We start from the raw sequence: 22944 nt of genomic DNA on the forward strand, positions 1-22944 counted from the left end.
TTAACGTCTGCATTTCTGTTATAGGTCAAAGCAGTGAAAGGGTGTGTTCAAAACAAAAGGACAGTCATGTTAGAGCAGGGGCCGAATATTAACAGATAAGAGAGCAGTTGTGTGTTAGGTAAACTACTATATATGTAGTCTCCTCTGCATACTGCCCTTCTTGCTGTAGTGTAGAGCATGTCGAAGGATGGATGTCAGCACAAAGACTGCAAACGAAAAACAGTATACTGAAGTCTGTGGAAGTTGATTTGTTGTTAATTAGTGCCCATGACTCAGTAATTATCTCAAAACTCCCCACACACAATTTTAAACCAATAATGCTGGTAGACAGTTAAGATAGAACGATTGGAAAGCCTTGTTTTTAACAAAAAAAAATCAAAATGACATATTGTTATATAAGCGTATTTCTTTATGCTGTGCTCTTTAAGCGATAGAGTCCCAGTGTTTCTGTAATAACCCAACACAAGCTTGCAGGTAATCAATTTGATCCACCATCTTGCTGCTACTGTTTACTTCCGTTGTGCATTGTGCAAAGCCCTCCTTTAATTACACATCCTTGACTAGAATGGTCGCATTTAAAACCGAGGTTCCAAGAACCAGAGCTAATTTGGTGGAAAAGAGGCAACAGTCACCAGTAGAGGTCCTCTTTAAACCTGTTGTAAACGAGCATTGGGTCTATCTATGATACTGCACACATCATGTAGGTAAGGAGTAACTTAAAAACTTAACGGTTTTGTTTTAAGTGTGGTGAAGCTAAATCAGATATTTGTCACCAGGTGTCTTTTTTGGGTCTCTATTAGTTTTGAGTTTGGGAGCACTACTAATACTACAGAGGTTAAAATGTAACTAATGGGTGGCAAGCAGAGTAAACCACATGTCCCGGGGGGACCAATAGTGGATGTGATGACAGAAAAAGACAAAGGAAAAGGAGAAAAAATGAATGTGTGTGTAAAAGTAATCTCGTATTTTATCTGCTTTTATATGTTGAACTGTTTTTAACTGCTCTTTAATGTTTCATTTCTTATACTGCATTGTAACTTTTATTCTCGTATTTTATCTGTTTTTAATTTTTTTTGTTATCCTTTTTATGTAAAGCACTTTCAATTGCCCTGTTGCTGAAATGTGCTATACAAATAAAGCTGCCTTGCCTAATGGAAACCACTTCTAACATTTAATGAGAACTTAAAAAAAAAATGTTGAGTTCACTTTATGGCCAGTACAACTAAAGATGTTCAGTAACAGCTGTTATGAGTCCGTAGTGAAAAGAAGACCAAATCCAACACAGCATAGACCGGTAATGTTCACAGTCTCTGTATTATTGATTATATTTTTGTAGTTTCTAGGGCAACATGTTAACTGCTGGTCTTGTTCAGATAACATTTTTATTATTTTAGCATCACAATGTCACCTTGGGTGTACTTGTGCTGTTACCATGGTTTCAACGATCTATTATCTCTTCCCCCTGTCTGTATTGTTTTCTCTGTGCACACCAGAGATCAATCAGGATCAGCATAAGGATTATGTGAAAGTGTTTTGACTCCTTATTTCAAGGAGAGCTGCAATAATGGCTGATGGTTGACAGAGAGCCTCTTTAAAAAGGAAGGTGAGGGAAAGCCACATTGATCCACTGCAGGAATAGAAGTTTAGGAAGATGAAAACATATCAGGGGGCATAAGCAGACTGTCAAAGATACAGTTTACAGACTGGAAGAGAAGGATGTAGAATAGAATAGAGTGATGTCACCGCCCCCCCTGTTTCAAATTGATATCAATGACGCAGTACAGAAAACAGAGCTAAGGGTGCCAGGTCTTCTCTAGTGTAAGTAGGAATGACAAGTAGTGATCTTATCCTCAATGGAAAGTGTACTCACAAAATGACTCAGCAAGCGGGTAGAAAAATCAAGATAAACACTGTCAGATCATTTAGTAAAATAGCGTGGGTTGTGTCCCTTTGGGAGGTTCAGTTTGAGCTGTGGCCAGAGGAACTTTTCCAAGGCAATTTAACCAAAGCTAATATTGGTTGCAATTAAAAGCATTCTGATGATTCAGCTGTTGCTAAAGCTTTGGCTCGGAAAAAAAGAAAGCATTTGACATTGTTAGAGCTCCATTGTAAGTGTTAATAAAGAAACTCCAGTGCCTACCTGATAACTGCAAAATCATATTGTGTTTATTAAACGGGTATCTGTGATCCAAGACAACAGTGCAGGATTTGATGCTTTATTAGAAAATAAATATATTTTGCTCACCTCTAAAGTACATATCAAAGGTCTGCTCTAGCAATTTAGGTTGGGGACTCATGAGAGAAAGAAAGATGAGCTCCAAAATACTGGATCCTACCCTTCCAATAACTCAACTCATCAGTGCATCTTTCTTTAGACACTCCCTGCCAACACTTTCAAACTCTATACCCCCAATAGTAACGCAGGCATCTAATTTAAAAAAAAACACCCTGATAACCCTGATGACTAGACTGTGTAAACCCAGCCCGATCTGCCGGCGATTTGATGTCGCCCTGCAGCTCAGGCTGGAAACCTGTACGTTTAGCTATCCTGCTTCCGTTACAAATTTGTGGGAACCAATCACAAACTGGATAATCGACTTGGCACGCTATTGGCGGGTTTAACACGATGACGATAGAGAAGCGACCAAGCAGCTTTTTGTTTACATTCAACAAGCCGGCCACTGAAGCGCAGCAACCCCATGATGCCGCTGTCGCTGCTACGTCACCCGGATCGTTGTTCTGATTGGTTGAAGGACTATCCAATTGCGTACAGAGTCATTTGAACTATGCCCGTTGATCACACCTCTTGTGCAGTAGAAAATACAGAGCACACTCCCCAGTCTAATGTTCAATTTTAAAAGATTGAGCTTGGTCTGGTGATAACCAGACTACCTGATGACATCTTCATGTGTAAAATAGTTGGAGTGCCCCTTTAACTGTGTTTTCCTTAAGACATTGTATGAGTAGATTTTAAATACATTTTAATTAACCAGACAGCACACTATGTATCCACCCATTAAATGGCACTGGCATTTAAACCATGCTATGCTTTCCCTTATTTTTTCTGCTCTACAGATTTTCAATTTCTAATGAAATTTTTATACCTCACTCTCTGTTACCCCTACACTGTCATGCATCCTTCTAGTGTCCCTTTTCCTCTTCCTCTTTATATCTTCATACTCTACTTAAATCTAGCTCTGTTTTGACTGCAGCGATGCAGTACACTGAAAAGGAGGTGTGTTGGAGAAAAACAATTATGTCACCTATAGTGCTGATGCATGTGGAGGTTGTCAAATTAGAGGATCTTTGGCTATTGGCCAGCAGCATTTGAGGTTGTGCACAGCCTTAGTCTGTGATCCGGTAAACATGGAAATAAAGCTATTGAGCTTCTCTTCTAGCGCTGCTAATAATTTGTTAATTGTGTCAACATTAAAAAAAAAAATACTCATTAACATCAAAGAGGAGATTGCCCCCACACGTTACATCCTGCATAATCAGCATGTTAGAGAGAGCTATGACATGATTCTCCAATTCTATGCCCCTGACTGACTTTTACATTATTCATGAAGTGGGGATGCGTGCTATGATGATGTACATTCCCTCTGCTGAAATGCATTGAAGTGTCAGCTGCTGCCTGCATGCTAGGTCCATTACGGTATTCCGCAGATATCTAGCAGTGGAACAGAGGAGCTTGACGGATGCAGAGGTAGAGAAGAGGGTGAGTACAAGGGATGCACAGATTGCTGCGAGTCCAGGCTTTAGCAGCAGCCTCATCTTGACCATTCTTTTCTCTTTTTAGTATCTTTCTTTAAAGGATGTGTAGTTGGTTATCTGTGAATTACACAGTACAATTTCATGTGAATGCTCAGTATATTTGTACAGCCACAGGACCTTTTGCCATCCTCCTCCTCGTCATGTTGAGGAAGGGCTCAGAGCTGCTGAAGGGAGACAGAGTAGTCCTCCTGGATCTGAATGAGGGAGAAGCACAAACCACAGACAGCTATGGGAGTCTGCAAAACGGGAGCTTCATCCCGCCGAGATATGTAAGCACTACTTTTTTTTCTTCCTATAATGCTGCAGTATGTTGTCCTATTTATATAGAAATCACATAGTTATCTAAAAAATAACTGCACATTCACGAAGCGGCCATAACCCTGCTGCTTTGTTCATCCCTTCACACCTCACTGACTTCTCTTCCCTTATCTGATATCCACAGTAGTACAATGTGGTATGAGGCACTGAATACCACTGGGGAAATCCAAAATTTATTTTTGTGAAACATGACTTAACTGCACTGAAAGATTGTTCTCAAGCATACTGTAAAAAGCTCAGTAATCATTTTCTGTCTCATCTTTCTGGACTCATTATTGCAAAGTGGAGGCTTTTATGATGCTAAGTAATGGCATAGGATCTTATGGGTTAAACCTCATCAAGAACAAATTAACTGTCCATATACAGAACAAAGAATTCACAAGCAGGAAAGTGAGTAGGAAATGTTTTCGCCAGCAGCTTTCACTTGTTTTTAATCAACAGATTTTGATAATAACTCAACTGTTTGAATGCTTTTAGCTTTCAGCCGCAGCTGCTGACGAAGATACGGATGGTGATGATCCCATGTATGCTTACTGTAACACAAGAAGTAACCAGCCAGTTCCTCAGCTGGGGAATTACTTCAGAGATGGAAGAACCAAAATCGGTAGGTAGCATCTGCAGCTTGCATTGAATTAGTTGTCACAATCTCACTGATGGATGACCAAGTCAGTCCTTCATTTAGGTCTATCCTTTTTAATGGCTGGTCTGGGTTTAGACTTTGTACTCGTATGGGAGATCCGCTCGGGGAGGAAACGTCGAGGAAAGGGGAAGAGCGAGGTGACAGGTGAGGAGGTGGAAGCAGCGCCCACTGAGCAGAACAGCAGGTCTGAACGAAGGAAGGCACAGCTGGCACTGTGGAGAGAGAAGTTTGTTCAGAATCTGGAGAGTGCTGGATTGCTCATGGAAAAGGTAGATCAGATTATTCATTTTATTTATATGTTGTGTAATCTACTCGTTATTTTTGTTGTCTTATTTCTCTTACTTACTTAGTTCTCTATGTTTCCTCACTTCTCTTTAGGAGGAAACAGCGAATGAAAAGAAAACAATACATTTTCTAAAACTTAGCGCTCCTTGGGACGTGTTGGTGTATTACGCTGAGGAACTCTGTCTGAGAGCTCCATTGCAGGTTAGTGCAGCTCTTTATAATCAAGTAAGTCAGTCTACAGTACAAGATTAATTGGTATAGAATTTTGTACAGAAATGTATGGTTCTCAGACAGTGTGTCCAACTGACTTTAGTGATCCCTTTGACGTTGCATTACTGAGGGAGTAGCTGCTGAAGGTGTGTTTGCTGCTGGTTGATTTTGGACATTTCTAACAAAACTCTGGGACCTTCATCAGTAAATGTACCAGTCAGCACAGGTGTCACCAAATTAACTGAAATTGTAAGGATTGCAACTTTATAAAGAGAAGGAAGATGGAATGTTCTTTATGCTGAATGAATGTGTGTTTGGCTTCCAGGCACAGCAAAATCTGGACTTAAACACATCTGCCCGGGTACTGAAAAAACTATGCATACCTAACATAATGACGGACTCAGTGCCAAACAGGCCGCTGGACTATTACACATGTGCCTTTCGCAAGTCAAAGATGAGCAGGTGAGTTCTAATTAGCGATGATAAATAATAGGATCGGTTAACATTGTTTCACAGTATATAAAAGTGTATTTTGTCTGAATGAATGTCTCTCTTCTACAGGTTCCTTGGCTGTGACGACCATGAAACCTACTTCACTAATACACAGAGACACCGTGTTGTGAGTAACAGGAATTCCTCTACAGTGCATGTACTCTGTTAAAGTATTCCCTTATAGAGTGAGAGTTTTTGTATTATTTCAGGTGTATGAGATTCTTGCCAAGACAGTGTACGGCAAAAGGAAGAGGGCTGAAGTTGGTGTGGACCGACTGGTTAATGAAGGGGTGTACAAAGCAGCTTTCCCCCTGCACGAGGTCAGATGCTATTTATCTGCCTTTTAATCCGATGTAACGCTTGTGCTGTTTTCCCTCTCTAATCAACAAGTCAGGTTTTTTCCACAGGGCTCTTTTCGGCTTCCAAAGTATGAGATTCGTCCTGACGAACTGAACCAGAGGCAGATTCTTTACCACTACTGGGCCCGCTGGTGCAAATGGTACAAGTACCAACCACTGGACCACATCAGGGAGTACTTTGGGGAGAAGATTGCACTCTACTTTGCCTGGCTGGGTAAATATAAATTTGTTTTTAGACCCATAGGTTCAATTAGTATTATTATTATTTATTATTATTTTGGGGGGAGGGGGAGTAGATAGATAACAGGTAGATGTATGACTGATTTTAATTGTGGTTATTTGGCATGAGAAGTAAAATAAAATCCATTATGAGAAGAGTCTAGCATACACAACATCGCAACAGAAAATGTAAGGGAAAGCTTAAGACAATAAATCTATCACCCTCAGCATTAGATGTGCTGTATGTCTTCTGCAACGCCAACCTGACCTCTTAATCAATGACATTCCAGCATCTAACAGCAGTGTGATTGCACATCCCTTGCCTGCATCAGCCGAGACCTGCAGCCTAATGGAGCTTTATGTCTCGGCAGGTTTCTACACAGCCTGGCTGCTGCCGGCGGCAGTGGTTGGAACCCTGGTCTTTGTGTCTGGAGTCATGTCCATGGGTACCAACACACCAGCGTGAGTCCACACACTACACAGAAAATACATGTTTAATTGCTTAACACAAAACAAATGAGAATAGGTAGTACTGTATTAGTAATGATGACTGAGCATCATTTGGACGCTTAATTAAAGTGAGACTCTGTAACTTTTGAAAAAAGAAACTCAATCTTGCTCTTAAAAATTAAGATTTGACATAAGCATAACACACCCTAGCTCAATTCAGTATAGTCAAGGGTTTGGTGGCTATAGCCTTATCTGGTCTGGTATGACCAGCAGTTTAAGGTAATGTCAGCAAACTTATATATATATATATATATATATATATATATATATATATATATATATATATATATATATATATATTCTATGTAACTGGCATTACTGTGTCAGTCTGTCATCTTTGTAACAATGTGTCTTCCATATTGTACTTGTGTTCTGTTTCATCATGTCACAGATAAACATTTCAGTGGTTGTATCACAAAAGTAAAACAGACCGTCCCCCTACAGGTTGTCTCATTGGAACTACAACTCCCGTTGGGTAGCACGAGTTGTAGTTCCAATGAGACAACCTTTAGGGCTAAAAGTTACATTGTGTTGCTTCAAAGCAACACCAAAGCACATTTCCTCTTCGGTCCCCTTACAGGTTGGAAGAGGAATTGTCCATTGTAGTTTCTTATGTCTTATTCGAACTACAGATCTGCTACCCGATCTGGCAAACTTGCATAGTGCGGTTATAGCCGATAGAGGGCCGCAAAGTGAATGCAGAAGTGGCGTTCACCCTGTTACACGTTGATGAACCACTGAAACAATTTTGGAAACATTATTTTAAGGTACAAAATAATCTTTGGTGTTGCTTTAAAGAATGACACATTAATGGCGCAGTGAATTTCCCTTAATTTCCCAAGAGTCTCTTGGGCAAGTTGCTTTAAAGCAACACCAAAGATTTTTTTGTACCTTAAAATAATGTTTCCAAAATCGTTTCAGTGGTTCATCAACTCGTAACAAGGTGAACGCCACTTCTGCATTCACTTTGCGGCCCTCTATTGCTATAGCTATAGCTATAACCGCACTATGCAAGTTTGCTAGATTGGGTAGCGGATCTGTAGTTCGAATGAAACATAAGAAACTACAATGGACAATTCCGCTTCCAACCTGTAGGGGGACCGAAGAGGAAAAGTGCTTTGGTGTTGCTAGTCACTTGTGATTTTAGAGTCATTTACATGGTGGAACTATTTCTTGGCGAATAACAACTGTGCGCAGTGACATCCTGGAGTCTTGTCGTTACAGTGAGGTTGCCAGGTTTGACACCATCATGCCCATACAGAGAACTATACCAAAACCTGTGCTTACCAACCATTTCTGGCATCAGGCACAATAGCCATAGTCCAGCTCCATAAAAAGCACAGACATGAGATTCTTTAAGGGATCCTGGAATCCCCCAGATATTAAAACTCTACTTACACTCTTCCTCCCAAATTATGTAAATGAAACGCAGTTTAAGAAACAAAGATACCAAAGCATCAAAGCACAGTCTGTTCTGCATGAAAACAAACCCCATAATAATTCAATCCACATGGGCATTGTCTGTGCCCAATATCTTATGTATTATTTATCACCACCATGGGCTGTACTCTACCTTCAAAGCATTGTGGAATCACTTCTCTTTCAGAGTAGTATACCTTAGAGTGTTTGTAGCCTAATATTACCTTGTGTTTACCGTTCTCTTTCTATGGCAGGATATTCATCCTGCTATAAAGTAGAAACGGAGGTTAGAGAGAATGGAAGACGAATCAATCGCTCAGGAAAGGAAACAACCAAATGTCTCAGATTCATGAGGTTCATTAGTTCACACTATAGATTAAAGCCATTGATAAGTGGAGAATAGATGAAGAGCAATCTGCAGCAACAAACCGCAGCAATTTTATGTGATAATGGACAATTAGTGCAGAATAATCTCCCCATTACATAAATAAGGAAGATCGATTTCTCTCGTGGGTCCGGGCTTTATTTGTGCAGCATGTGTAGTCATGGTTTCAGTAACTCAACTGAACAACTGTAATAAATGTAAGTGCAGTAGCTCTACTCGCTGGCAGCAAGCTGAGAGACTGATTTCAACACTTTCCATCTGTTCTATTTTCTCACTCAATCAATATACACAGAGTTTGTGTGAATACAAAATACATTACCGTTAATTCACCCAATCTCTCAGCTCTCACATGGATAACTATGAGTACAGTTTCTTTCAAATTTGCTGGGCCACCTGATACATCAAAATCTGAAAAGCAGTCCTGGTTTGAAAGCTTTGAAACATGTTTCCTCAGTTGTAACTAATTTGTGTCTATGTGTCTGTCAACAGTAAGGACATCTGTAACAGCGGAGCTAGTTATCTGATGTGTCCTCTCTGTAATACATGCAAGGCCTGGAACATGTCTGATATCTGCACAATGGCCAAGGTAACGAGCTTTAAAAACATTTCACTTTCCCAGTTTTTTTTTAATCATAATGCAAAATACTAAAAGTTGATTTACATTCTGCATTGCAGTTAGGCTACTTATTTGACCACCCAGGTACAGTCCTCTTCAGTGTATTCATGTCCTTCTGGGCCGTAACCTTCCTGGAGTACTGGAAGCGCAAGATGGCCACCCTGGCCCATCACTGGGACTGCATGGACTTCCATGAAGAAGAGGTCTCACAATCCTTCCTTTTTTGCTTGCTTTCAGTATGAGTTTGAACAATGTGGTCTCATACATTTAATGGTTCTTAGGTAGGTCATGCATAAGGGGCTAGCAATCCCAACAGAGTCCAACTGCACCCTTAAGTTCATGGGAAGAGAGCAGGGTCTCCCAGGCATGAGGTGTATCACTTCCTTTTGCAACCTTTTTACTTTATTTAACAAAATGTAACAACATCCTCAGAGTGCTTCCGCACAGGAATTTGTCTAGCTTTAACACAGTGTGGGTAAGGGCCAATCTTAACAGCTAGCTTAATATTATTCCTTGCAGTGTGGTGTATTAAATACAGACTAACTTAGCTAAATAAACACAAGGATAAAATATACATATCACAACATATCCTTAACCCAGATAGACAGCGGTAAGGTTGAAAATCGCCGATTTGTCCCCTTTAAGTCTAATTAGGTTTTTATTTCCCTTTTACCATTTTTTACGCAGAAGTTAGAATAACTAATAATAAAGGCCTATTATAATTATTATTTGTTTTTGTCTTTTTCGATGTGCATTTATGTTCTCCTTTGTCTTGCTTGTCTGGTGAAGACTCCATGTCACACTGAATGTATGCCCTTAGTCTTTTAATGATAGTGCTTGTGTTTACTTGCAGGTATTATGAATTAGTGTTCTTGATGTGTGTGTAAAATAATTGATAGAGATATACAAATTGTGTATAGATTACACTGACGTGATTATTTCCTAAAATATGCTGCCTGGAGAAGGTCACTTTTCAAGCCGCTGGAGGGTTTTAGGCAATTCTCCTTCACATTTACCTTGGAACTTATTTATTATGTCCTTTTATTTTTTTATGTGTAAATAAAGAAAAAATACTGTTATCCTGAGCAAACAACACAGCAAAACATAAATAATCAGTAATAAATAAATCTTAATCATTACTCATTGGGTCCCTAGACCTGAGGTCTGCTGCTGGACCGTTCTCAGCAAACCAGCAAAAAGTGTGTCCATTGATACTGATGTCATCAGTGTGTTCCCTCAGGAGCGTCCTCGTCCAGAGTTTGCGGCCATGGCCCCGACTATGGAGCCAAACCCAGTGACTGGGGTGAAAGAGCCCTACTTTCCAGAGAAGACCAGGTTTGCCCGCATGTTCACTGGCTCCATGGTCATCATTATGATGGTGAGACCCTGTTTACAAGTGTTTTAAAGGCCGATGTGCTGTCTTTTAATTTAAGTGTTTCCCCCACTGTATTGCAAGCCTGGTGGCCCACCGGGCCTGAGGTTGCCCCACCAGGCCTAAGCCACTGGGAATTATTTTTTGATGTTTTTTAAGATGTTTTTTTAAAAATAGTAATAAATAGTAAATAGTTATTTTTTACAGCTCGGTTGGAAACTTAGACGTAGTCATATTTTCAAATGTCTAGTTAGCTTTTAGCACTGACTTAATGTAGGGCCATATGAAATCTGTCTTATAGCTTTTTAAAATTCTCAATTTTGCGATTCCGTCCATGATTCTGTTATCAGATAAACTATTGGGCTCTACATTAATGCTGCCATCAGTCTGTAACTAGCCCCAACCGGGCCCATGTCAAAATAAATTCCCGCCAGGCTAAAGAACTCTTCTGGGGGAAACCCTGGCTATTAGTATTATTTTAATTGAAGTATCTTGGTTAACAAAACATTACTTCTTGTGAAAACCCCAGATTGCAGGTATCAGTTTTTATGTACGAGTCTCAGATTGGCCAATCAATGTCACAGACTTCTTATCTGATGAATACAGAGCAGTTTGTTTGATTATTGTGATTAATTACTTTACTTGTTTTCTATGGAAATAATTACATATTATCTACTGTATGTACAAACATATAAACGTATCCTGATTTTCTTATTCTTCCAGTCATTGTCATTATACTCAGTTTCAGTGAAGAGTCTCAATCTCTTTTCATCTTTGACTTTTGTGATCATGAGAAAGAGATTAAGAGAAAGAGAGGTGGGGTTCACACCTGTGTGCTATTCCACTGAATCCTGCAGTGGTAACTGAACCTTTCTCTAATAATAAATCCAGGTCATTTGCCCACAGGGCTGGATATGATCTGATAATCTCAACTGTACACCATATGCTCAGTCTCAGGACTAACTTGTTCTTGGACAGGGATTTGAGGATCAGTTTACCCTTCCCCTGACAATGATGATGGAGGTGAAAAATTGAAAATGCTACCATGGCACCAGGTCTGTAAAGGCAGCTGCATACAATATGACAAATTTCTGTTATCTGAAAGCAAAACAAGAAGAGTGACTAAGAGTTAAGCCTATCCAATTTGTAGTTTTGGAAAAAAAAACTATGGGAAGTGGTGTAGATGATCATTACTGCACTTTTGCACCATTTGGCTGTGATGATGTGCCACCTAATATGTAGCAGCGAGGGCGGGGAAACCTGCATAAATGGAGTGCGCCTCCTAAACCTCACAAAGAACAACTTCACAGAGATGTTCAAAAGTTCAGAATATTTCTCTGCTATTTTTCTTCAAAAAAAATCCACCAACTGTAATGTTTTTGACCCCGTTATCTGTCTGTGTCGTCCCTCTCAGCTGTGTGTGGTAATGATCTTCCTGGTGACGGTGGTCATGTGCCGCGGTATCATCAGCTTGATGATGTTTCGTACTGGGAGCCCCATCCTGCGTACAGAGGTATATCAGAGCTATTTTTAATATTTTACATTTTATTTAGAAGCAGTGTAATGACTACTACATGCATATGCTATAGGTGTACATCAGCTCCTTCAACATCTCTGTACCCTCTAAGTGTGTGTGTGTGTGTGTGTGTGTGTGTGTGTGTGTGTGTGTGCATACTTTATATTCATACATGTGTGTCATCTTCTCATCAGGCCGGGACCATAGCCAACATCTCCAGCAGTATTGTGAGTCTGGGCCTTATCTTGTTGATGGGGCAGGTCTACACTGCATTAGCTGAGCAGCTCACTAAATGGGGTAAGAATCAATACTGCCCTTTAACACCTCAAACCTCAATAGTGTATATTGATGTCAGCCTCTCACTGGATCTCCACTAACTAAAAGAGTAAAAATAGGCCTTCAGTGAGGGCAACAAAAATACATTGCTGAGTGCAACACACAGCACTGAGCACATGTCTCTCTTTCTCAATAATGGCTATCTGATACAGTTTAGACTACTCAGAGTTGTTGTGTTCATTTCACTTCATTTGCTACTTTAGAGGATTATCCCAGCTCATTTCCTGGATCCTTTTCAAGTAGTTTTGGCCATTGTTTTTATAAGATAACAATATATAGTATATAATATATATTACTGTATATATATATATATATATATATATATATATATATATATATATATATATATATACAAATTATTGCTGAGATCTCTGAAAATGGCAACACACGCAGTCATTTGTTTACACAGGTTTTGAGCAACCCCTTGTAGAGCTGTAACAATTTCAAATTTCACTGTGTAATTAATTGTCTCAGAAACAATTGCAATTAACAAAATATTTGTCTCTTTCTGTCCAATTTAAAAATATATATTTATGTATATATATATATATATATATATATATATATATATATATATATTTTTTTTACTAACAAGTTAAAGTTTTGAATGAATCCCATGATACATATTTTGGTTATATCACTGTCATGTGACCCAGATAATGTTATAAACACAGGTACACTGCCTATGAAGTAAACCACGCCCTTTTATAATCAAAAACATTGTATTTTTTTCTTAAATGAACATAAAATTGACAATTACCATCAACAGTCATACCCCTTAGGACCTTAGCTGATGTTAGCAATTAATTGCGGTTTAAACAAGGAAATGGCGATTATGTAAAAAAAAAAAAATGCGATTAGACAATTATTTAATAATTGTTACAAGCCCCCCCACTTGTAAGATAAACTTATCTGAACGGGAGAACAAAGGCGAACAGTGAAATTATTGCTCTAATTTGACTTCAATGTCTAAACACTGAGTGTCCATGTTTTCTCTTTGGCAGAGATGCACAGAACACAAACCCAGTATGACAACGCTTTCATCTTCAAGGTGTTCATCTTCCAGTTTGTCAACTTCTACTCATCCCCCTTCTATGTGGCTTTTTTTAAAGGAAGGTGAGACACGAGTCAGTCTCAGCAGACCCAGAAATGATTGAGAAATGTTGAACATTCTGTACCAAATAAGATTTACACCGTCTTAACTTACCCTTTTAAACTTACTTCTCTGTGTGTGTAGGTTTGTGGGTTACCCCACCAACTATGGCACCTTGTTTGGGATGAGAAATGAAGATGTGAGTCTATACTTTACCAATACATGTCAAAAGGAGGAAGTATTCCAGATCCCTGCTGTTGTATTTTTATCTAAGCATGTAAGAAATGTGATCCTCCATTGTGTCCTTTCTCTGTTTCTGTGTGTCTTCACACTCTATTGCAGTGTGGTCCCGGGGGTTGCCTTATTGAACTGGCTGAGCAACTCTTCATCATCATGGTGGGAAAGCAACTCATCAACAACATTCAAGAGTTCATTATTCCGTATGTTTCCTTTCCAATAAACTGACATACCAGTCTGGATTTTCTGAGACATAGAATTTAATAGAACGGAATACATTAGAATTAGCATAATATGGGCATGTGATAAAAGACTGCATAAAATCCATAGTTACTTTTTTTTTACCTGCATGACATTTTTTTTAGATGTTGCATCAGACGCTCTGTTTGTTTGGCACGGTAAAGCTCATTGCTACCTCTGCAGCACTGGCACTTGCTACTTGGTGGGAGTGTATACAATGTGCATGTGCACCTTATCAACAAAAGCATATGCATTGTGCATGATCATGAACTGTGTTATATGAATGTGTGCACAAAAACTAACATGCAAGTGCATACTTGCATGTATGTGTATTTGCATCACTGTGTGTGTGTGTGTGTGTGTGTGTGTGTGTGTGTGTGTGTGAATCGTTTTGTTTTTTTCCCATCGCTGCTAGCTTTGCGAGTAAACACTTACTATGGCCAAAAACAAACTGAGAAATGAGCGATGATTACAGATGATGAATCTTCAAAAACAAGTGAAAGTGAGATCACACCTTGAATTACCTCTTTGCATCAGCACACCTGTTCCAGTCATACTTTCTTGCTCATATTTGAGTGAAACCTGCCCAGCAGTTCATCAACACCAAAAATTAAGCTAACAGTTATCCATATAATAGATATGAATTATAGCTTGTATTCAGGGTGTAAATGTTTACAGTAGAGACAAGAAATAATATAATAATAATGAAAACTATGTGACCAAAAGTGAAAGGCAGTATTAAAATAGAATCAGATGGTTTTTTTAGATGAGCATCACCTCCCAGTGTTGAATAAAAAAAGTTCTGTATTAATGTTATTGTCATGTTTATTTCATATATACAGTATAAGCTACAGTATGTCTCTCTGCACTGACAGTAAAGTGAAGGCTTGGCGCCAGAAGAGAACTTTGGCCAAGGTGCTGGGTGATAAGGCATCCCATGAGCCTCAGCGCTGGGAAGAAGACTACCAGCTGGTAGAGTGTGAAGGCCTGTTCGAAGAGTACCTGGAGATGGGCAAGTATTCGCTACTGTATCTTAAGTATACATGATGTCACTGCCATTCAAATGTCTATAACAATATTATACACAGTATGATGAACATCAATCCTGTAAGATAGTGTCTGCTATGTTTACATATGCTTTGTTCTCCAGTGCTTCAGTTTGGGTTCATCACCATCTTTGTGGCAGCGTTCCCCCTCGCTCCGCTCTTCGCCCTCCTCAACAACTGGGTGGAAATCCGTCTGGACGCCCATAAGTTTGCGTGCGAGTACCGCCGGCCCGTAGCAGAGCGTGCCCAGAACATCGGAGTCTGGTTCAACATACTGGAAGCCCTGTCACACCTGTCCGTCATCGCCAATGTGAGTCCATTTCATATGATATCCGCACCAGACTGGATGCTAATCTCTTTTCTACAACATTATTTTTTTCGTTTATTCTTTTTGCCATCTGCAGGCTTTCCTAATAGCCTTCACATCAGATTTTCTACCTCGTCTGCTCTACCAGTACAAGTTTGATTATGATCTCAAAGGATACGTCAACTTCACCTTGGCTTACGCCCCACTTAACTACACTGAGTACCCCATGTGCAGGTACACTATATGCTGATTGTCTAAATGCATGCAATCTTAAAGGAGTGATAGAATGCAAAACCGCGTTTACCTTGTCATAGTTGAATTACGACAGTTCGGTGGGTAAAATAGGCATAGATAGAACCTCAAAGTCCCATTGACACCTGTTTCCTATGCAAATCTCACAATTTGAAACTGCAGCTGAAAACGGGCGAATCTCAACAAAGCTCATAGTTGACGTCAACTCGGTGGCTGCACCTTATTTGGCTCTAACCTTTGTCACGCCCCAAAATTTACATACAAACCACTGGTCTGAGCCCAGCTGGTCTTCTGAATCTAGGTCGCGCAGATCTCAGAAATGTTATACATTTCATTACTAAATTCACTTCTGAGACTTTTTTATGCGATAAATCAACTATGTAGAGCCGCTTTATGAAAAATGATGGCTAATTGCAAATTAGAAGCTCCACAGTCTGCCGTGACAGACAGCCGGTGTCTGCCGGGGTTGCTGCCTTGCCGGTCGGCCTGTCCACCTTCACAGACCCTGCTGTGAGCTGGCTGGAGCTCTGTCAGGGCAGCGCTAGTTGGTAGTCTAGTTAACCCAGAAACGGTGACTTTGCGCTGGGTATGGAGCGCCGCAGGCTGCCGGCCGTGGAGCTCCGTCAGGGCAGCAGCATTTGGTAGTCCAGTAACCCAGAAACGGTGACTTTGCGCTGGGTATGGAGCGCTGCGGGCTGCCGGCCATGACAGAACTCCAGCCAGCTCACAGCGGGGTCTGTGAAGGTGGACAGGCTGACCAGCAAGGCAGCAACCCCGGGAGGAACCGGCCGGCTGTCACGTCAGACTGTGGAGCTTCTGAAGTCCGACACAGTTGGACCAAATTTGTAATTAGCCATCATTTTTCATAACACGACCCATATTTGAGTTCTACATAGTTGATTTCTCGCATAAAAAAGTTTCAGAAGTGAATTTAGTAATGAAATAGCAGACGAACAATGTATACAATTTCTGTGCAGTGTGTGTGACGTGGTGTGCATGGAGCAGCATGGAGGGGAGGGGCTGTGTGTGTGTGTGTGTGTGTGTGTGTGTGTGTGTGTGTGTGTGTGTGTGTGTGTGTGTGTGTGTGTGTGCTTCAACCAACCAATCAGTGCGCAGCTCATCTAAATATTCATGAGCATACTATATAAGGCAGAAAACCTCTTGTTTCATATAGGGCTTTTTCACAGGGTTGCATTAGGGCCCATAAAACAGCACCTGGGCCATTTTCAGCCCAACCAATGTTACATAACCTATTCAGAGACCATAAGGAACAGTGTGAAATACCTTATATAATCATTCTGTCACCCCTTTAAAGTGGGGGGAAACACTCTTTGGTTGGAAATTCCATATTTTGCCTCTCATATATAAATTTGTTTCAGGTCATTTTTGCAAAATCCTTGTTTCAAAACAAAATCATGTTTCAAAAACAAGTTTAAAAAATGTCAAAAGTTTTGGTTTCAATCATGATGATTTCAGTTCAGAAACTTGACCAACAGAGGGCAATATAACTGATGTTTAAGCATTGTTCAGTTTGTTGTCAGTTCTGCTGCTGCTGCTGGTGCTGCATTCACACCACACAGCATATTCTGCAGTAACTCTGTGTTTTATTTATTTTAGATATAAAGCGTACAGAGACAACGATGGAAACTACTCACTGTTCTACTGGGAGCTTCTTGCCGTCAGACTTGGTTTTATCATTGCTTTCGAGGTATGAAGGCAGATGCTTTGTCTCTCTATTTGCTCGTTTGTTTGCTTCTGCGTGTTTCAGTGATTTTAATGCCCACATTTTGATTCCCCAGTTGTGCCTCTGTTCCCAGGTGCATACTTGAACTACTGGCAATTTAGCCCTTTCTCAGTGTATGTTTTAGTGTTTCAATCTTATGCAATGCTTACCAATATCAGTATCAGTATGTTATTTTGTAGCTGATGTGTCATTTTACCATGTCTCCTTTCTTTGATACTTCCTCACTTTTTCTGTCTTCGCCTTCTTTTCCAACATTCCATAACATTTTTCAGCATCTACCTTAGGCCCCCTCCCTCTTTCAAAGTTTTTATTTATTCAGTTGCGTCCATTTCGGCCCTGTCTTCCTTCATTTAGAAGGCAGCCACAGATTAATACACATTTGGTGCACTAGTGAGTGTTTATGGCAACAGGACAGCGTATGTGGGATTGGCATATAATTAACTAAAGTGGCAGTGCTCAAAGTAATGAAGAAACATGTCACCCAGTGCAACAGTGTGGCTCATTATGTGCTGCTCATACCTTTGTAGTAGTTTTGGACAACAATGGAGGGCTATGGAATGAAGAATTACTATATATATATATGAGTCTTTGGCAACACAGACACCACTTGTTATTTGGATCAGTTCATTGTTGGTTATGGTCTTTTAATGGGATTCGTTGACAGTAAGAAAAATAACCTAACCTTATTACTGTGCAATTCTGTTGTGATCACTGAACAAATGTGTCAGATTAAAGTACTGGGAAAAAAAAGAGTAATCAGGAGAGTCATAGTTAGAGGACGGAGCAGGGTTTTTAGCCGTCATGGAATTCTTAAAGAATATTGGAAATTTTGGAGGTTTATTCCAGATAGGGAAAGTTTGAAATGAATAAAATCTCTCAGGGGAGGAAGAGGGATGGGACATCTTATAAGGGCGGAGGAGAGAATTGTAGTGTAACAGTTGTTGCTCAGACACATCTGGTGGTCTTCATCACTAGATGGAGTTCGCTCAGTTGTAAATATAATTTACCTGAGTTAAGTTTATTCACTAATAGAGGCGAGAAGTGGCTGAAAGCTCCAGAGGAAATTCACTAAGTGAAGAATATTTTGTCGAAATACTGATTTCAACACAAAATGTTGCTTTCCACATCTTTACATGTGATTTCTAACTAGTTGTGTACTCAGAGTTCAAACTTCAGATTTTGTGACAGGCAGTTTATTTCAGTCTAATGAGGAGCTGAACTGTCTCGCTGTTTGCTCGTCTTCCCTCCTGCAGCATGTGGTGTTCTTCGTGCTGCGAGCCATCGACTGGATCGTGCCAGATGTCCCAGAATCCCTGGAGCTGAAGATCAAGAGGGAGCGCTACCTGGCCAAGCAGGCTCTGGCTGAAAACCAAGAGGCTCTGTTGGTGAGTCGAGGCCGAGGGCCCGCCCCTGCCACTCCAGACACCTCCAGCCCAGGTCAGTAGAACATAGGGGACACACAGACACACACAATGCAGTGCAACACAAACTCATTCATAAAACCTGACACTCTAGCTCTGTAAGTAAATGTTTAGGTGTGAGCAAGTCTAGATTCTTAGGGTTCTATATCATGGGTCCTCTAATGTAATGGAAGCATTAGGTTGTATTTGATAAGTATTACTTATCTGATTAAGTTATCCTTTAACTTTTATAATGTCTAGATCATTCAAAGGGTCAATTCACCCAAATAAAACATATCTTCTCATTTAGCCCTGTTTTTATCTAGTCGCACTGATTTTTTTTTTTGATTTCAGATATCTGCCTCTCAAATATCTGCTGCTATTCAAATACAACAAAGATGACAAGAATTTTGTTTGTGCAAACAAAGTCCTTGTTATTGTCGATAATACAGGCATCTGACCTAAATATCACAATTATATTGTTAATGTTTGATGTTCTGCAGTATGTTATTGTCCCATTTGGTTCCACACAGGTGATCAATGAAACAATGCACCAGAGGAGGTTACAGGTTACATACAGTAGTGAACCAGTCACTGTTGACTCTCATAAATAAATTCCAGGCTTTTAAAAGCTCACCCATTCCTGCACACACCTCCACAGAGCATTTGCAAAATACCTGCGGCTGGATTGGCTATTATAAACGGGCTACAACACAGCACGCAACATAATCATTAAAGGTAATCTGTGTGGGACGTGAGCCAAATATGTCAGTGTCAGATGAATGTCTTTACATCCAAAGACCGTGTGGGCTGTTGGACTAGTTAATATCATAATTTCCTCTATAAACACTGCTGTAATCGATCATTAACCTAAAAGTGTGACAGAAATAAAATGAAAAAAAAAAAAACCATTTCATTCAAGCATTAATCAGTGAACAGTTCAAATACACCCTGTGTTCATATTCTCCACCTGAGGATCACAGCCTGTACATTCACATTTTGTCCGTGGCAAATACAGTCCCATCCTCATCTGTGTGTGTGTGTGTGTCCCTGTGTTCTGACCCATGCTGTTGTCATGTGTCTCATGTAGTCATGTTGCTGGATCAGGCCAGGTGAGTACTACATAACACGTAAGTAAATGGCTTTCTCAAAAAGGATTTTATTATTTCAGTAACAAGAGCAAAATTGATCTACTTAAAATGGACTCAAGTTTATAAAACATTCAGTGGCATTAAACCTGAAATACATACAGTACTACAGCACAGTTATCATTTCTCGCCACAACTATATTATCAACTGTTATATGTGATAAATAAGTACATAAGTGAAAAAGATAGGGCCCCAGTTGTGGACAGGGTCCTTGCTCAGAATTATAGTTACAGAGTATTGTGTTAGGCTGCATTTACATTGCTACCTTTTGGTTTAAAAACAAATATCTTTTGCTACGTTTACACCTCGCATTCACACTGCTCTGGCGTTTCAGAGCCCCTAAACCAGAGAAATTTGGAAACACTTCTGACCCCCGTGATGAGGGTGATACTGTTGAAATCAATATTAATATTGTATATATTTGCAATATCTATATGAGTATTTTTTAAGATATTGCAAAAATAAATGTAATACATAAAATAAATATAAAATTGATGTTCAGTGCAATTATCTGTGTTCCACTGTATTTCATTGACTCTCCAAATCAATTTTGCTTGGAAATCATTCATTTTGACAGCATCATTTTGTAAAACAATGAGGCAGAATTATCTTGTCATCATGATATGATACCAGTCAGTTGATAAATATATAAAATACTGAATTAGCACCCAACCTTAATGCTCAACATAAACTTCAAGCAGGTACAAAACTTTCCGGTAATTAAAGCAACACTATGTAACTTTTAGCTGCAGCTGTAGTTCCAATGAGACAACCTGTAGGGGGACGGTCCCCCTACAGGTTGTCTCATTGGAACTACAACTCGTGTTTGGTAGTGCGAGTTGTAGTTCCAATGAGACAACCTGTAGGGCTAAAAGTTACATAGTGTTGCTCTAACTAGTACTACAGCCTTGTCAGTGTAAATTATCTCATATGTGTGTGCTAGCTATGGAGTTAAAGCAGGAAGTCATGGTTTTAGCCTCTGTAAAGGTACAGTGTTACCAAACCACAACAAGACTTTGGGAGGCTGCACACAGTCACTGTGCCCGACTGTTCGTCAGGGAAGAGTTATAAACACATAACTTTATCTCAGGGTTTATACACTTAAGAAATAATATGTGAAATAGTACACTTTACATGCTGCTAGGTGTATTTTTGAACTTTGGACAGGCTAGTGGTTTTACGCTATGCTAGGCTAACTACGTCCAGCCTCTAGCTCCATATTTAACACACAAACATGAGATTGACATCGATCTTGTTCTTGGAAAGAACGCATATGTACAGATTAATGTTTTAAAACTCACAGTAATTGAAATAATATGTTTTACTGCCAGTGTTTGAAATAATATGTTTTACTGCCAGTGTCACTTAATATAAGATCGTAGCAGCCAGCTGTAATTCAGTAGCAGTAACATTTTGACCACTTTTTTTCTCCTCTCCATATTTACAGTAGTCAGTCTGACAGAACTAATTCTCTCTTCTGTCTCTCTGCTCCTTCCCAATTCCTTCCATGTCCAAATCCAACTGCGCTGTCTCCCCTGAAGCAAGCAACGCGTCCTTTGGAAACATGAGCTAGGACTCCAGTGCGGAAAATTGGTTTGAGGGGATACAGGAATAAAAGACACTCCTTCACATCTGGGATAACATGAGTGAACTTTTTCCCTAAATGGAATAATGTTTCTGCACTAGTATTTTGTTTTCATTTTACTAATTTGCATACTGCTACACAGACATTATGATAAGCAGGTGTGTAATGGAGGCTAAACTTACCCAAAACTTAGTTCAGGCACCTTTTCATACGGAGAGCACAGTTCGTGAACATTTGCAGGCTGGCGCACTAAAAGCCTAAAACTTATAGTTAGGGACTGTTCGTTATTTATTTCAAGGACCACCAGAAGAGTTTTGGGACCTTTAGTCAAAATAGACATGACCCTCCCCTCACCAGTAATAATTTTTCTATGACCCTCCAAAACGATTTGGAAAAAAGGCATGACCATCACCCAACAATTTATCAATACCTTCTGCACTAGTTTGCATTTGGCAAAGATATACAGAATAACATTGTTTTTTATACAGCAATTATATACACAATTAAGACTCTGCATTCTCATCTGACGCATCACACTCCTCTGTTATGGTGTGGTGGCCATTTCAGTAGATTTACTCACTAACGTTGTTGTGGAAACACACTCAGCATGGAAACTAAATGCACACTTCCTGCATTACAGCATTACTTCAAATAGTAAGTTACTCCTCTAGTAAACTAGTATTCAAATGAAATAAAACAATAAAACATTGAGACCATTCAGCAAAGCACTCTGGGTAACATTCAACACAAACTGGTTGTTATGGACTCGTCACTAGACTTCCTCCACTTCGCCGTTTAAACAAAGTGGAATAAACGTAAGTCCAAATCTACACAAAACCCGCAATCTATTAGTAAGCTGACATCAAATGTGGCATTTAGGAAACCTTTATTGCAACCTTGGCACGGTAAGATGTCCAGACTAGCAACATTCATTTTCATCTTTTACGTCCTGCTGCTCGCATCGTCAGCCAGGAAATATTTTTTTTACTAAAGCAGTATATGAAATCAGATGTATTACCTACCACCATTTAGTTGTTTTGTGTTATTTAGCTAAGATATTTATAAAATATCTGGTCATGCCAGACGTAATTATTCCACTCATTTTTTAAACAATGCAATTATCCGTTTCAGCCACCAGGGGGGCAGTGCTCCCCGTGCCCCACAGCCAAACTCATGGGTCAGACCCATCCCCCCACCCCTGGACTAAAAAATGTTGAATGACCCTCCCCTCAACAAAGAATAAAAAGACATGACCCTCCCCTATTTTCCTCCGGTGGTCCATTCCATAAATCCTGAACGGTCCCTTAGGGCCGTTACAGAGTCAATGATCGCAACGCATTCGCGGCCTGTAAGCTACCCATCGCGCACGCTCGGCCGCCATTATTGGAAGGAGCAATTTCATCAAACATAGGACTACTGAGTCACATTTTTCGGTATGTA

General features: G+C 39.8%; 1 protein-coding gene across 4 annotated transcripts; it reads left to right on the plus strand.

The window, feature by feature from the left end:
* Positions 1 to 3801: 3801 nt before the first annotated feature.
* Positions 3802 to 22111, plus strand: ano11 (anoctamin 11). 4 transcript variants are annotated; one of them, XM_039801952.1, is made up of 23 exons: positions 3802 to 4043; positions 4570 to 4696; positions 4775 to 5001; positions 5111 to 5218; positions 5553 to 5689; positions 5789 to 5846; positions 5929 to 6039; positions 6127 to 6292; positions 6669 to 6759; positions 9101 to 9197; positions 9287 to 9430; positions 10468 to 10605; positions 12014 to 12112; positions 12310 to 12412; positions 13456 to 13567; positions 13689 to 13743; positions 13887 to 13984; positions 14897 to 15033; positions 15172 to 15377; positions 15472 to 15608; positions 17244 to 17334; positions 18624 to 18755; positions 21461 to 22111. In XM_039801952.1, the coding sequence occupies exons 1-23, from the start codon at positions 3816 to 3818 to the stop codon at positions 21485 to 21487; spliced, it is 2829 nt and encodes a 942-aa protein (XP_039657886.1). In that variant the 5' UTR covers positions 3802 to 3815; the 3' UTR covers positions 21488 to 22111. The 4 variants fall into 4 exon arrangements, with proteins under 4 accessions (XP_039657886.1, XP_039657883.1, XP_039657884.1 ...); XM_039801949.1 differs by having other exon boundaries at positions 18624 to 18807; positions 21461 to 22110; XM_039801951.1 differs by having other exon boundaries at positions 3803 to 4043; positions 4808 to 5001; positions 18624 to 18807; positions 21461 to 22110.
* Positions 22112 to 22944: the final 833 nt, after the last annotated feature.

The sequence above is a fragment of the Perca fluviatilis genome, chromosome 5 (assembly GCF_010015445.1).
Source record: "Perca fluviatilis chromosome 5, GENO_Pfluv_1.0, whole genome shotgun sequence".
NCBI lineage: Eukaryota > Metazoa > Chordata > Actinopteri > Perciformes > Percidae > Perca > Perca fluviatilis.

Bases quoted from the DNA above. Each gene is read 5' to 3' on its own strand.
- ano11 (XM_039801949.1), top strand. From the start codon at position 3,816: ATGTGTAGTTGGTTATCTGTGAATTACACAGTACAATTTCATGTGAAT. The intron at 10,606-12,013 runs GTGAGACCCTGT...CGTCCCTCTCAG, and splicing joins CCATGGTCATCATTATGATG to CTGTGTGTGGTAATGATCTT. The intron at 15,034-15,171 runs GCAAGTATTCGC...TTTGTTCTCCAG, and splicing joins CGAAGAGTACCTGGAGATGG to TGCTTCAGTTTGGGTTCATC.